General features: G+C 44.2%; 1 protein-coding gene across 1 annotated transcript; it reads right to left on the bottom strand.

The window, feature by feature from the left end:
* Positions 1-8,386: 8,386 nt before the first annotated feature.
* LOC135888480 (olfactory receptor 6N1-like) lies at positions 8,387-9,349 on the bottom strand. Its single transcript, XM_065416285.1, has one exon. The coding sequence runs from the start codon at positions 9,347-9,349 to the stop codon at positions 8,387-8,389; it is 963 nt and encodes a 320-aa protein (XP_065272357.1).
* Positions 9,350-16,493: the final 7,144 nt, after the last annotated feature.

The following is a 16,493-nucleotide window of genomic DNA, read 5'->3' as shown; positions in this document are numbered from 1 at the left end:
GAGAACAGAACATTGGTATCCATGTAGACCAGCCTCTGCTATATCACAGCAATGACTACTATAACAGCCCATTTCTCTGGTAACCAAGAACTGATATGACAGATCAGACCCTTTCCTTATCTACTATCATATCCCATCTAGTGACATACTGAAGTTTAACAACGATGCTTAAATGCAGCATCCACTTCTGGCAAGGGCCAGAATCATGCCATGTCTTAGGAGTCAAAATCAATAAATACATCAACTAAAATCTTGGTCTGAGATTTTTCAATGCAGTCTAGTGTCCTTAGGCACGGATCTTGTTAATTAATGGAATTTATGAATTAATGGAAATTAATATAATATATCCTGATATATTCAGCATTTTAGTGTCCAATTTTAAAAAGAATAATTATTTTCAACCCTTCACAAAAGGTCAGTTTATGTCAGAAATTATGAAGTGAAGTAAATTCTTAGCTCGTGTAATGAGAAGACGAAGGACATGATGAGGGACTGTCAATCCCTTTTCTCTTTTGGATGAGAATTCCCTGTGTTAACTATGTAGCAGTATTAAACTACAGCTTGTCTTGTTGGTGGGTGTTAGGAGGGTTGCAAATCTGCCTAGTTTTGCCCCTTAGCTGTGGAATGACTCATCACTCCTGAATGGTTGTGGGCTGATAATACAGGAACGAGAACAGGACTGGTGAAGAAAGATGCCACTGAAGTCAAACAATCTGGAACGTGCTACCCTGTGATCTTGTAATCCACCCCATAGGGACTCAGTCCTGTGTTCCATAAGGACTAACATGTCCCGCTGAAGAACCTCAATGTTATCTACACTCTAAAGGCCTTCTCAGGTCGGGGGGCGGGTAGGGGTGAGGTGCTCAGAGAAGAGTGGCAAGAATGATTGAGATAGGAAAGACTACCATCTGAAGAGAGATTGCAAAGGTCAGGATTGTTACCTTAGAAAGGAGAGGGATAAAAGGGGACATTATAAATAATGATCTGGAGAAGGCAGAATGTGGAACTTCTGTTTTCCCTGCCACTTACTGCAAGAACAAGGGGGACATACAATGAAATTAAAAGGTGGGAAACTTAAAATCTATAAAATGAAATACTTGTTCACACAGGGTATAGTTAAAGTGTGGCACTCACTGTGATGCTGGCAGACCAGGTGCCAGCTCCTGCCAAGGTCTCCCTGTCTCAGTGGGACACTGACAGATACACAGCTGCAATCAGCCTTGCTGCTGAGAGAAGCCTGTATTACCTTTTGAAACCTCCGACTGAGACTCATTCACGGGTCTGTTTTCTTGCTTTAATCTTGTAAATAACTCTCATTTCCTTTTCCTATTTAAGAAATCTTCATATAGTTCACTACAGCATTGGCTACAAGTGTCATCTTTGGTATGAGACCTAAAGCGCAATTGACCTGGGGGAAGTCGGGAGTAACCTGAATATTGCTGTGATTCTTGGCGTAAGGGGCCATGTACCACAGATACGGTCACCTGGGTGGCAGGACAGACTGGTGCAGCCAAGGGGACTGTAAGTAACTATCAGGGCTGTTAAAGTGCCTAAGGAGTTTGCACTCGGTGCAGTTGGTTGGTGAAATCTAAGTTTAGAACTCACAACCAACGAGGGGTTTGTGCCCTGGTTTGTAACTGTCTGCCCTGAGTTTAGCAATAACACTGTTGCATCCTCATTGGGAGCATCACACTCACTGCTACAGGAAGTCATTGATATGAAGGAGTTAACTAGATTGCAGAAGAGATTGATATCAATATCCAGATATAAATATCCAGAGTTTCATAATTAATGGCAACAACAGTTTGGGAATAAATATTAAATCTCATGTTTGGGGGGTTAAGCCAATCTCTAACTATTGCAGTCCAACATGACACATGTTGGGGGAGATCATCCCAGAACTGCTACTGCAGTGTTCTGACATTTACCTCTGAAACATCTAGTACTGCCCGCTCTCGGAGAACGATACTGGACAGGATGGCCAGTGGGTGTGAGCTAATCTGGCAGTTCCTATGTTATTATGTTCTCCTAAAGTGATACAGAGAAACCCCAAATTCCAATTAGCTCAAGAAGCTACACTTTTTATACTTCAGCCTCTGATAGGATGTTACCTGAAAAAGGTTGACCTGGCATAGATAACTTTTTGTAACACTTTTTGGTGAAGATCGATACAAAGAAATCATTTGAGGTGAAGTTGTCAAATTAGGGTTCTGGGCATTAATTCTAATAGGAGATTAGGACACCTAATTCCTTGGTGGCTTTGCAAATCTCAAACTTAGCCCTTCTGTAATGTCTATATCTTTTTTATTCCATGATGTTTCAGTGGACCCATGGATTCTCTTGCAACCTCCCTGACTCAGATATAGTGAAACAGTTTTATTTACTTTTAACTAAGACCATTTGTTCTTCAAATTCCTTCTTATGCTCCTAATTTTGTTCTTACACTTTACCCACCTTACATGCCATTTGAATGTTCCTTTCTATCAGCTTCACTTAGTTTTGATTTCCATTATTCTCTTCCAGGCTTCACTCTAGTTACCCTGAGCCAGATCCCCAGCTGGTATCAATCAGCCGTAGCTCCGTTGGAGTCAATGGGCCAGATCCCTAGCTGAGGACCTTTCACAAGACATGTATCTCAATTTCCCCATTGTTAAATGGTGTATTAACACCGACTGGCTCTGCTGTGGGAAGGTGAGTCTAAAACTGCTAATATTCACAGAGACACGGTGAGTGAGATAATATCTTTTATTGGACCAACTTCTGCTGGTGAGAGAGACAAGCTTTCAAGTTGAGCTCTGTGTGGCTTGAAAGCTTGTCTCTCTCACCAGCAGAAGTTGGTCCAATAAAAGATATCACCTCACCCACCTTGTCTCTAATATTGTGGGACCAACACGGCTACAATAATGCTGCATACAATAATTCACAAAGCTCTTTCATGCCCCTGTTTGGAAGGTGGTATAGAAACGCAGTCAGGAAGAGAGTGCTCACCTGTAACCACATGATGGCTCAAGCGTCAAGCAATGAGCTCTTATTTCTCAGGGTTTGGCAGTTAGGACTCGGTTTCCACCACTGAGGTTTTTGGGTCTCATCATTCAATAGAAACTGGATCTTCTCAGCAAAGACACCTGCATCTATCTGAATGGACAAGCAGCTGCTGCGATCTGTCTTAGAGCATGCTCCGCCCCCTCCATTTACGAAGTGCAGAGTCCTCATATTTGTATCCTTCTCCGTGGAAGGCTGCGTCTCCCTTGATTCCAACTCTGAAGGGGCTGAGCCTGGGGAGTTAGCGCTGTGTTTTCTGTGCAGACAGTACAAACAACTGTCCTGATGCAACCAACCTCCCACGCCCAGAGGAATCTTCTTTCTGATACCAGCTGTATGAGCTCATTGCTCTGCATGGCTGAAATGTAATGCAGTGTCCACGGAGTGCCTGGCCGTAGAGAGACTGACTCTACTCAGCAATCTTTACTCATGTCAGTTGTCCCATTGCCTTTCTAATAGAAGAAGAGAGCCTGAGACATGAGGCCTGGTATAAGGGGCCTTGTTGGAGACCTAAGGACTGAACTAAAGTAGCCAGGCCCGGCTGATATAAAACAAAGGTAGGAAAAGTCAGGCTGTGAGCAGGCCGTTACAAAACATTCCTCAGAAGTGCTAGGCACAGGACACTCATGTAAACTCATGCCAGAAGGGTAGTACCAGAACACCCCAATACCAAGAATGGTGTAAACACACTCCCCAAAGATAACAGGGACACACTGATGCCTCCTAAAGATAAGGTCAGGATAACAGGGTGATGGATAGAGATGTTTTGATCATAGCCACAGGTAGAAGGTAAAGTGGTAACTAGCCATGTCAGAGGGGCAATAGGTCACTTGTTTGTATCAGTGTATAAAAGAGAGGTCAGAGAGGAGGTGTCTTGGTCTGGCTGAGGGGGAGCAGAGAGTCCTGCCACTCACTGAGCCGAGTCCATTGTAATGGGCATACATGTGTTAGTGTACCTGTAGTACATATAGGACACTAGGATCATGCTTCATTGACAATAAACCTGGCCGAGCGCCTTCGCCACTGAACCGAGTCTGTAGTCTTCTTGGGCAGTTCAATCAGAGTCTGCTAGGCCAGCTTTTTGCACAGAGCTGGTGCAGCACAGAGAGAACACACACAGAGCCGACAAGTGACAACAGTCTTCAGTGTAAGAATTTCACAAGTAACAATGGCTAACATGACTCAGGCTTACCTGGGTGCTGAAGCCACACAGTTTAACAAACACACAGGAGATTGAATGTAAGAAAAAAGCACTAATTCCCCAGGTCAGCCCCTTCAGAGGTTGAAACAAGTGTGACTTTTATAATTGAAACTTTTTTTAACTCTCATGATCCTAATGTGTAAAATATTTGAGATCATGAACAAACACCAGCTTACATTTTTGGGAAATTCCTGTCCAAGGTGATGGCCTGTTATGATGTACTTACACCATCCCTTTATTAACATTCAATATATGCTGCCATCTAGTGGGCATTTCTGAAAATAGCTGCCCATATATCACCCTTACAACATGCTTTCACTTTGGGAAGAAAAACCAAATGCACAAAGGCAGAATGGGGGATAACTGGCTTGGAAGCAGCACTGCTGAGAAGGATCTGGGCATTAGGTGGATCACAACCTCAACATGAGCCAGCAATGAGATGCTGTTTCAAAAAAAGCAAATGCAATTTTAGGTTTCATTACCAGAGTCATAGCATGCAAGTCTCGGGAGGTGATAGTACCACTCTGCTCGGCTCTGGTTATGCCTGAGCCGGAGACTCTGTCCAATTTTGGTCACCAATGTATAGAAAGGATGTAGAGAAACTGAAAAGGATCCAGAGACGAGCGACAAAGATGATCAAAGGGATGGAATGCAAGCCATATGAGCAAAAGACTCGAAGGAACTGTTTATGTTTACTTTGGAAAAGAGCAGATTAATGGGGGACATGATAGCAGTCTTCAAACACTTGAAAGGCTGCCATAAAAAAGAGAAAAGTTGTTCTCTCTTACCACAGTGGGCAGGACAAGAAGCAATGGGTTCAAACTGCAGCATAGCAGATTTAGATTAAATCTCAGGAATCTCCTTCACTGGAAGTTTTCAAAAGGAGGCTGGACAGCCATCAGTCTTGGATGGCTGAGACTCAACAAATACTGTATCTTCACAGGGGGCTAGACTAGATGACCCATGCGGTCCCTTCTAACCCAATGGTTGTATGCTGCCACCTATTGGCCATTTTTCAGTATAACTTTCCCATTATTTTATTGGCCACTGAAATCTATTGACAGGTTTCAGAGTAGTAGCCGTATCAGTCTGTATCCGCAAAGAGAATAGGAGTATTTGTGTCACCTTAAAGACTAACAAATTTATTGTAGCATAAATAGAAATCTATTGGTCACTAGTCAGTATTTCTGACCACCCCCCCTTTCATTTCATCTACTCTGCTTCCATCTAATGTCGATTTCCCAGCATGACAGCATGTTACTCTGCTCTCCTCTATGGATTCTTCTTGCTATAGCTGCCTCTTTCCCATTTTTGAATCTCATGTCACCTGGTGGACATTATTTAGTATAACAGTGCATAACTCACTGCATAATATCTGCTACTATCCACAGTTCATTACATAGCATAAAGTTCCTTTTCTCTTCAATGCTCTTTCCTCACCTTTTATGTATTATTTTATAGCTTCACCTCCCTTTCCACTTCCTGCTGTTGGTCATTTGGCAACATAAGTTCTGCTTTCTTGCCCTTCCACTTTGGCTACTGTCCATTGGGCTGCACCTTTCCCAGTCCTCTTCCCTCTAGTGGTCCTACAAGGCATAACTACATCTTTCCTCATTTCTTACCTATTGCTAGGTGTGCACTGTTCAAAATTTTAAACATTGGGAACCAAATCACACAACAGCATGATTGAAACATTAGTGGCCACAACTACACATACAACATTAGTGGTTCTCAAAGGTTTAGCAGGTGTTTACCATTAATCCAGTCCATTTCTGTTGCTGAGGAGTCTGTTTTCAGTAGAAATACATAGATTGAAGCTACAGTGACAGCAGCCCAGTGGTTCTCCAGGCTGAGATTCTAGAAGGCATCTAAGCGAGTTAAGCACCCAAATCCTTTTGAAATGGGAGATGGATGCTTAACTCTGTTAGGTCACTTGGAAAATCCTTTCTCCAGTGCTGAAGTCCTACAGTTCTCACTGGTGCCCAGCTCCCCTCCCTCTGGCCAAGTCCTGACGTACTCACAGTGGCTGACCTAGCACTGCCATGTTTGGCACCACAGGAGTTCTGCTCGTTGCTAGGCGGTAGCCACTTCCTCTCACCATAGGTTGTGTCATGCCCCAAGGAGAGGGACCTGCATGCAGTAGAGCTGTCCAAGACAGCTGGGGAAAGCTGGACACCATGTCCTCAGAACTAGCTCTCTCAGGACATGCACTCGTTGCAGTGAGTTTTGGGGACACTCATTGTAACAGGTCCCCTCCCTTTGGACTGCTCTGTGCAATTGGTGGCAGCAAAGCAGCTCGTGCCCTGCAGGGCCGCATGCAGAGTCCCTCGCCACTGACCATTTGACAGACTCGATCGCAGAAATGGCCTCAGTTTTACGGGTACCCTGGCAAACTCCCAGCTGGGTCTGGACAGTCCCAGTGCCCCTGGCTTGTGAGTCTACCTCTTTGTTTGCCCAACCTCCCTGCCTCCAAGGGCCCTGTGAGCCTGGAGCTGTTGCTTTGCCGGAGCTGGTCACAGCCGAGTGTAGCCCAGGTAAGAGTTATAAAGCTGTTGCTGGTGACGTGTCCAGAGGTCACTGCTGGGACCTCGCTGTTTGCATCTGGCTTGTGTGAGTGTAATGAAGGTGGTTGGTTTGCAGGGGGGGTATGATGGGGATGGAATTAGGCACAATTTCAGACATGGCAGATTTCCTAGGCTTATGACCCCACAAAGGCTGCACCAAGAGTTTGGACAATAAAAATACTAACATTTATTTTGATAGTAATGGCTTTTTTACAGATATTAAAAAATTGTCTCCACTGCTCCTGATACCCAGTTGAAAACTCCATGATGGGAACATGGTTTTGGCCACCTCCCTCCCTGGCCCTTCCACTTAGATGGACAATGGGAGTTTTCAACTTAATTTTAATGGGGCTATGCGACGGGACCCCCGGTGTACAACCTGGAGCTGTGGGACCGCTGTGCCCCCTTATCTCTCCAGCCTGGGCTGTCTCTCATGATGCTTTAATAGTGAGAAGCAGCAACCCCCCCCCCAGTTGCTGTTATCACTCAGTCACCAGCATACAGAGACACACCCAGCAGCCAACTGAGTTGCATGAATGCTCTCCAAGCTACTCATGAACTATACAAAGGGAGACACCAGCAAATCCCCCGAGCCTCACACCCCCAGAAATGTACGATCTTAAACTGCTCAAGACCTTTTCTTGAACAATGCAAACTCATTAATTAGTTCACCACTTCATCAAAGGATAGTGGACATGCATCAGCTCTTGTAATCTGAGCAGATTCCCCAAGCATTTTAGACAAACTCAATGGTTAAGGTTAACATTAAAATAAGTTTATTAACTACAGAAATCTAGATTAAGTGATATAAGAGTTAGGTAACTATCTCTGTCCTTTACGCCTAAGAAAAAAAATTAAAAACACATTCTAAATCCTAAACTTTATCAGACTGAGTAAGAATTGATTCAAACAGCGTTTCTCACCCCACTCAATGTTGCAGCCAGGTTACAGTTCTTAATACACAGGATGAATTCCCATCTCACCCTGGGACTAACCTCTCCAGTTCAAAGTCTTTGTCTTCCCAGCGTTCTTGCTGCCTCCAGAATAGGTGGGGGAGGAGAGACCTGGTCTCATGATGCCACTGTCCCTTATTTTATACTCTCAATTCATGTCCCTGGAAAAATACTGGCCCAGACATGGGTCTTGCTGAGTCACAGAGTTCAGCAATTCCCATTGTGTGGTGCTTGGCAACTGCCTGTTACAGAATTGTGAATCTCTTGTTTACAATTCCCCTGCCAGTCAATGGCTGGTGATGGTCGTTTAACGCCCGCCTTGGTGAGGGTCAGCTGCTTTGTTGTCACTGGAGAACGAACAGTGGGCGACTCCCAGACTCCCAACATATTTCAATAACAACCATATAACAAAATCTCATAATGCCATATACAAATGATGATATACATATTTTGACAGAAAAATGAGTTGCAGCAGATCATGACCTACAAGGCATGTTTTTTTATCACAACCATATAAAAAAGATGAATATGGGGGTTACAGGGGGCTACTTTGAGGTACAGTGCATCACAGGCTCATTGCTACAATCACCCAGGCAGATTTCAAAACCTCAGGCTACATTATTATCTCAGAGTCTCTGCATGTTTTTGTGAAAGCCACATTTACTGACGGCTTTGCTCAAGGCTTCCTTGACCTCTCTGTTTCTCAGGCTGTAGATGAGGGGGTTTACCAGGGGAGTTAGGACCGTGAAGCAAAGAGAGAGCACTTTCTTCAGATCTCTGAGTGTATCACGTTTCAGTAGCATGTAGACAATGATTATGGTTCCATAGAAAATTGTCACCACAGTGAGGTGAGAGGAGCAGGTGGAAAAGGCCTTTTTTCTCCCGGTGGTGTAAGGGATTCTTAGGATGGTGGCGCTGATACACACATAGGACGTCATGGTTAGTAGGAATGGAGGCAGGGTGAATACGGAGACTAATATGAGATTCACGAATATGCTCAGGTGTGTGTCACTGCAGGAGAGTTCCATCAGTAGGATGGGGTCACAATAGAAATGGTCAATTTCATTCGGACCACAAAAAATTAACTGTGATATGAATAATATAAAGATGGTAGTGGCCAAGCTACCATTTAACCATGACCCAGCAGCCAACTGGAGGCAAAATCTGTTATTCATAAGAGTTGAATAGTGCAGGGGTTTACATATAGCTAAATACCTATCATAGGACATTGTTGCTAGGAGATAGCATTCCGTAGCTGCCAGAGAGCCAGAGAAATACAGTTGTGTGATGCAGCCACTGACTGAGATGGTTCTGTCCCCAGTCAGCAGACTGGCCAGTAACCTGGGCAGGAAGGTCGAGGTATAGCAGATCTCCAAGTAGGACAAGTTGCCCAGAAAAAAGTACATGGGGGTGTGAAGGTGCTGATCAGTCACAACAAGCACCGCAATGAGAGTGTTCCCAGCCATGGTTGCCATGTAGATCACTAGGAACATTAGAAAGAGAGGAATTTGAAGGTCAGGGAGATTCCCGAATCCCAGGAGGATTAATTCTGTGACGGTCGTTTGGTTTCTCCAATCTGTGCCTGCCATGGGTTGAGTCTAGGAACAAAAAAACAAGCTGGGCAATTGAATTGGAAGAACATAGCATTAAAAATTAATCAAGTATTGTGAATTAATACCATAAATATTCAGAATATTCCCTTCCTCTCCTGGTTACCGGCTGAAATTTTAAGTATAAATGTAGACTTCAGCGTAAAGTGCCAGGAGTCTCAGTCCGAGGACAGAACATTGGTACCCATGTAGACCTCCCTCTGCCATATCAGAGCAATGACTAATATAACAGTCCATATCCCTGGTACAGAATTGGTCTGATCTGTCATATCAGAACTTGGCTATCTATCATATCCCATCTCGTGACATACCCCAGAGCTTAACAATGACGCTTAAGTTCTATATTTCACTTCTGTCAATAGCCAGAATAATGCCAGTTCTTAGGAGTCAAAACCAATAAGTACATCAACTAAAATCTTGGACTCAGATTTTTCATTGCAGTCTAGTGTCCATATACCCTGATCTCTTGTTAGAATGAATGGAAATTATTCTATCTATATGAAATGATGCAGCCTCTGGCAGGACACTACTGAGAATATCAATTCAGGATAAAATTGCTTTGAGCAGGGCAGTTACAGCCCAAAGATGGAGTTTCTTTACTATTAAGGGACACCAAACTAGCCAAACAGAGAGGACTTTGGTTTTACCTCACTGGCTAACCATAAGTCCAAAAAAACCATAAGTGAAAACCAATATCCCAGTAAAAGAAGAAAGGTTCTCCCAATCCCAAAGGACCAAGCCCCAGACCCAGGTCAATATACACATCAGATTTTACCCACAAATCACGCTGTTGCCAACCCTTTAGAATCTAAAACCTAAAGGTTTATTCATAAAAAGAAAGAAATATAGATGAGAGCTAAAATTGGTTAAATGGGATCAATTACATACAATAATGGCAAAGTTCTTGGTTCAGGCTTTTAGCAGTGATGGAATAAAGTGCAGATTCAAATCAAGTCTCTGGAGTACATCCACAGCTTGGATGGCTCATTCAGTACTTCGTTCAGAACATCAGTTTGTAGCAAAGTTCCTCCAGAGGTAAGACGCAGGAATGAAGACAAAATGGAGATGATGCACCTGCCTTTTATAAACCTTTTGCCATGTGGCTTGTGCTTCCTTTGTCTCAAATACAAGCTACCCAGCACATGGCACGGAAAAACCTGAAAGTTCTGTCCATAGGCATTTCCCTGTATGCCTTTCTGAGTCACAAGGTATATCTGCCTTCTCTCAATGGGTCAGTTGTATAGCTGATGGTCCTTAATGGGTCATCAAGCAGGCCAGGCTGATGCAAATTGTGTGGGGTGTCACCCAAAAGTATAGCACAATTTTGAAATACAGACAGTTCAGAGCCAATACTTATAACTTTAAATATAAACATGATACATGAAAACAGGTATCATAATCATAACCAGCAAATCATAACCTCCTCATAGACACCTTACTTAATCTCCTTTGTACAAGATTTAGTGCCACTACAGAATCTTGGTTGCAACAATGGTCTATACAGTCACAGTTCATGTCAATAACGTCACAACATATATCCTGGTATATTCAGCATTTCAATGCCCTTTAGGAAAAGGAACAATTTTCATCCCCTCACAAGAGATCAGTGTATGTTGAAAATTATGAAGTGGAGTAAATGCTCCCTTAGTTGCTGTGGTGGTGATAGTGATGTGGTGAGGGACTGGCAGTGCCTTTTCATTTCCTCATGTTCACTATGTAGCAGTAATAAAATACAGCTCTTTGGAGGGTGGATCTTAGGAAGGGGCAAAACCAGGCTGATGTGCAACCCGAACTGGGGAGTGACCCCCGACACTCCATAATGAGTGCGGGATGATAATACAAGAACAAGAACGGCACTGGACGGTTGGGGAAAAAAGATGCTGTCCCTGAACTCAGAGTCTAGAAACAATCTGGAATGTGTGATCCGTGCTACTAACACTCTGTCACCACTCACCACCCCATTTGGGGACACACTAAGCCAGATCCTCAACTGGTGTAAATCAAGGTAGCTCCATTTGTGTCAGTGGGGCAGATCCCCAATTGAGGACCTGTCACCAGACATGGATCTCAAGCTCCTCTCTATTAAATGGTGCTATAAACGCTGACTGGCACTGCGGTGGGAAGGTGAGGCTAAAACTGTAAATATTCACCTGAAGAAGAGCTCTGTGTAGCTCAAAAGCTTCTGTCCTCCACCAACAGAAGTTTATCCCATAAAAGATATTACCTCACCCATCTTGTTGCTCTAATATTCACAAAGCACATTCATGCCCCTGTTTGAAAGGTGGTACAGAAATGCAGTCAGGAAGATGGTCCTCACTTGTAACCACCGCACAGCCCAAGCTTGAAACAATGAGCTCTTATTTATCAGTGTTTGGCCGCCAGGACTCAAGATCCTCAGCTGAGGTTCTTCTCTTTTCTCTTTCTGCAGAAGCTGGATTTTCTCAGTAGAGAGACCTGCATCTCCTTGAATGGATGAGCAGCTGCCGCACTTTGTCTTAGAACATGCTCTTCCTGCTCTATTTACAAAGTGGAGATGTCTCCTGATACTTGTATCCTTCTCCATGGAAAGCTGCCTCTCCCTTGATTCAACCTCTGAAGAGGCTGAGCCTGGGGAATTAGTGCTTTTTTTGTGTGCAGACAGTACAAACGGTTGTCCTGATGCAACCAACCTCCCCCACCAAGAGGAATTGCCTTTCTGCTGTATGAGATCATAGCTCTGCATGGCTGAAATCTAATGCAGCACCCATGGAGTGCATGACTGTGCAGAGACTGACTCTACTCAGTCATCTTTAGTCATGTCAGTTGTTCCATTGAAGGCAACTACATGAGTAACAATGTCTAAGAAGGTCAGGCCTGCCAGGTTGGGTGCTGAAGCCACCCAGTTTTACAAACACATAGGAAACATAATGTAAAGTAGATTTAATCCATAGTTTGCAAATGAAAGATTTGGATGAAAGACTCTTTCCCCCCTCCCCCCGCCCTGGAAATATTTCTCCCAAGGAACTTTTGTTATTCTTAATTACAAATGTTTATTTAACAACACTCTCACCCTTCTTCTGAGCAGTAGTGGAACTCAGCATCTTGCAAATAGGTTTCTGTTACATTCTGTATCTCGGGGGAACACCCTGCACCCTCATGTTAATACTTATAACATGTTTGTGTGGCATCCAATGCAAAGTTTGTCATGTTGGGTGTCTTTGGAAGGCTCATGATGCACTGACCATCGTTGTTATAGTAATTTACTGGTTGTAAATTCATGTATATATGTATGTAAGTATGAGGCTGAAAATGTATCCTCAAGACTTAAAACAAGCCCAGACAAAACGTTCCAGGAGCAGAGGGACAGTCAGGGCCGGCTCCAGGTTTTTTGCCGCCACAAGCAAAAAAAAGAAAGAAAAAGAGCCGGAGTGCTGCCTCCAAAGCAAAAAAAAGAAAGGGCCGGCCCAAAGGGCCGGAATCCTGCCCCTTGAAAAGTACCGCCCCAGGCACATGCTTGGGACTCTGGTGCCTAGAGCCGGTCCTGGAGACCATTCACACCTCATCAGGATGAGTATGAGACAAACCCAACCCAGCCTAGCAAGAACAAAGAATTAGTTTGACTCTCGAGAGAGAGTCCCTTGGTCAGTTTGGGACTATGATGAAGTAATGATTCTGAAAGGGGGTGGGACAAATCCATGAGGGGAGAAAGAGCCTTATAAAAGGGAGAGACATTTGCCATGCTCTCTCTCTTCCACCTCCATCTACAAACACCACCACCAAGTGACTGAATCGCTGATCAAAGGGGAGAGCCTGGCTGAAGGGCAACCAGTTAGCCTGTGGTGAGAGGCATCTAAGTTGTAAGGGTACTGAGTGTTAAGATTAGTTTAGAATGTGTTTTGCTTTTATTTTCTTTGGTAACTTATGTGAACTTTTTGCCTATCACTTATAATCACTTAACATCTATCTTTTGTAGCAAATAAACTTACTTTTATGTTTATCCTCACCAGTGAGTTTGTCTGAAGTGTTTGTTCAGGTGTCAAAGATTGTGCATGTCCACTTTCCCTTGAAGTAAATGATGAATCAATTAATAAATTGGCATTGTTCTGTCCAAGGTCGTATATCCCTGAGGTACAAGACTGGAAGCTGGTGGGATCCGGATGGTGTCGTTCTCTGTGAGATTCATGAGTGGCTGTAGGAGCATTCATGCAATCTAGCCGGATGTGGGGCTCCACCTGCTGTTAGACTGAGTGATAACAGCACCTGGAGGGGTTTGCTTCTTGTCACTAGCAGAGCTTGTGACAGACACCCCAGGTTAGTGTGTTCAGGGGGCAGAGCAGGTCTCACAGTTCCAGGTTGTACCCAGGGAAACCACCTAGACCGTCACAGTTTCCCATTGGAGGAGAATTCAGTGATGTGGACTCTTAGTATAACTCATTTGTTTACACTATATACACCAATCCTGGAACAGAGGTGGCCACAGACAACAAGCAGGGTCTCCCCTCTTTTAGGGATCTCAGACCGTACGCCAGAAGCAGGACTAGTGTGCAAGGACCTTTCCCCCACACAATACTTTCAGCCTAGGACACTAAGGGTGAAAGCTGGGTCATGAACAATGAGTGGGAGCTGGGCAAGGCAGGGTACTACTCTATATGACCTCTCTGACGAGCGTTGCTGTGCTTCTTTCTAATGCTATTGCATCATGTGTTTACATATTTTCAATGCAACACCCTCTGGTCTGTATCCTAATAACTTCCCTATATTGCATTAACTTCCCTATAGGTCCATTGTCACTCCTGCGACGTACCCTATGGGTTGCCTGAGCATTCTGTGTGTTGGATTCTCATTTGTGATAGGTTCCTGCCTCTCCCAAAGGAACAGAAAATAAATAGTTTGAAATGGGAAAGGAAATGTCCAGCCTTCTCTGTCCTGAGGCTACTGGGGTGATGCACGGTTCTCACTTTTGGGGGCAACCCTACTTTAAAGAAACTTCTTAGGTTTTCTGATCTCTTTGATTTGGCCAATGTTAATCCCAAGAGTCACTGAGGCGTTCTCAAATCTGTACCTGCAAAAGTGCCAGAGAGATTGTAGAGATGACACTTTGGAAAGGGTTTTCCATAAATGTATCCTTTTATAGTCAGCGCTTTTTGAGCCCCTGCCTGGTTACAGAATGGAACCTGGACATTTGGAGGCTGCCTAACTAGTCTCCCCTATCCCTGGCATTACTGACTAATGAGATAAGGAGAGAGACAATGTATTCGAACTGGCATCCTAATTGAAATACCCGAGGTGGTGAAAAGCAGCACTCAGTACAGAGTAACTGCACAGGGGTTGTTCTAAGCTATCTAACCTGCGGGCATGTCACGGTTATTATTAAGCTGCAAAGCATCACCATTTGCAATGTCAGGGATTGGATATTTACATGGATATCAGTAATGTCCAGACCTATCATAATTAATGACAACCAACATTTTGGAAGGGTATTAAAACTCATGCTTCAGGTATTGAGCCAATCACTACGTAATAGAGACCAAGGTGAGAGCTATATGGGGGGCGGAGAGGGGGGCAGATTATCCCACCTCTACCTCCTGTGGGATTCTTCCATCTTCCTCTTAAACATCTGGGTATGGCCTCTGTCAGACAGGATATTAGACTAGATGGACCTAGTGTCTAATCCAATCTGGTGATTTCTATGTTCCTATGAAAAGAGAATAGGTAAATCTGGGGTCATTCTGCTCAAAGCACAGACCAGTATCTGAGTTCTGGAATACTTGAATTCGGCTAGGACTACACTAAGGGGGGGGGGGGTCGATTTAAGATACGCAAATTCGCGTAGCTGAATTTGGCGTATCCTTTTTGACTTACCCCGCTGTGAGGACGGTGGCAAATCGACCGCCGGGGCTCCCCCGTTGACGACGCTTACTCCTCCTGACGAGGTGGCAGTTAGCGTGTCGATTCGGGGATCGATTTATCCATCTAGATGAGATGTGATAAATTGATCCCCGAGAGATCGATTTCTACCCGCCGATCCAGGCGAGTAGTGTAGACTAGCCCTTAGATACTAGTCGAAGAGGGCACATTTGACAGGATCTATCTCCATCCACTAGAGGGCAGTCCCCCCCCCCCACATTTCCTTAAATTATTTTTATATTGTCTCCATACAATATATTTATATTGTCTCCATACTCCTGCTTTCCAGAAGTTGGTATACAAGCATGAAGTTCTCATTTTTTTTAACCCAAGTTTTCTCATATGAACCCAAATAAAATTATTGTTTCAGCTTTTCAGCAACAAACCACTTGATTTATTTATTATTAGTTTAGTCGCAAAATAGATTGGGAAAACATTATTCCCAAACCATTTTTGGGTAGGTTGGTTTGTTTTTATGGTGATGGTGTTTGAACTTTTTAAGAAGGGTCCCACTTCAACCTATCCTTTAGGTGACTAATTTTGTGTCTCCAAATCTTTGTTGCGAACATTGCCCAATGTGACGTATCGATTCCTTATGTAACCCTTCTGCCAGTTGGAGTCGGCAGCAACAGGGGCCGGGTTCAATATCTAAGGGTTCCTTTCCATCAATACAACACAAAACCGACTCCAGCCCCAACCCAGTAACCTGAGACAATTACACATCACCCCTTGGGCACCTCTAGAGGCAACAGTTCCCCTCTCACAAGCACAGTGTCTGAGTGCAGAAAAGAAAGTTTTAATAAAAAGGGGGAAAGTAACCCGGCATTAACTTGGGAAAACGCTGCAAGCAGGATTCATAACATAAAATCATGAGCAAAACACCCACCCCAGAGTACGTTGGACAGTGTCCTTGTGCCTCAGGTTCTTAAGTCCAGCAACCAAAAGTTGCTTTAGCGTGCTCCTCTCTTCACCACACCTCACTCATAGTTATCATCCTTGGGCAGTAAAGACCCAGAGTTCAGAAGTGCATCTGCATGAGTTCACCTCCCACCCGGGGGGGGGTTGGGGAGAAAAAAGATCCTTGCTCACTCCGCTGCCCAGGTTGTTGTCCTGACATCTGCCACTCCGCCGGCCACTCCCTGTACCCTCTGGAGTGGTTTGTGGGCCGACAACTTAACACAGCTCTCTGTGATTTCAGCTGTTAGTGGGAAAGCCCCACTACTAGTGCAGGCTAGAC

Source organism: Emys orbicularis, chromosome 13, assembly GCF_028017835.1.
Source record: "Emys orbicularis isolate rEmyOrb1 chromosome 13, rEmyOrb1.hap1, whole genome shotgun sequence".
Lineage (NCBI taxonomy): Eukaryota > Metazoa > Chordata > Testudines > Emydidae > Emys > Emys orbicularis.
Note: the sequence above shows the minus strand (reverse complement) of the source record. Positions and strands in the feature narration are given on the sequence as shown.

Coding starts and splice junctions, on each gene's coding strand:
- LOC135888480 (XM_065416285.1), bottom strand. CDS start 9,349: ATGGCAGGCACAGATTGGAGAAACCAAACGACCGTCACAGAATTAATC.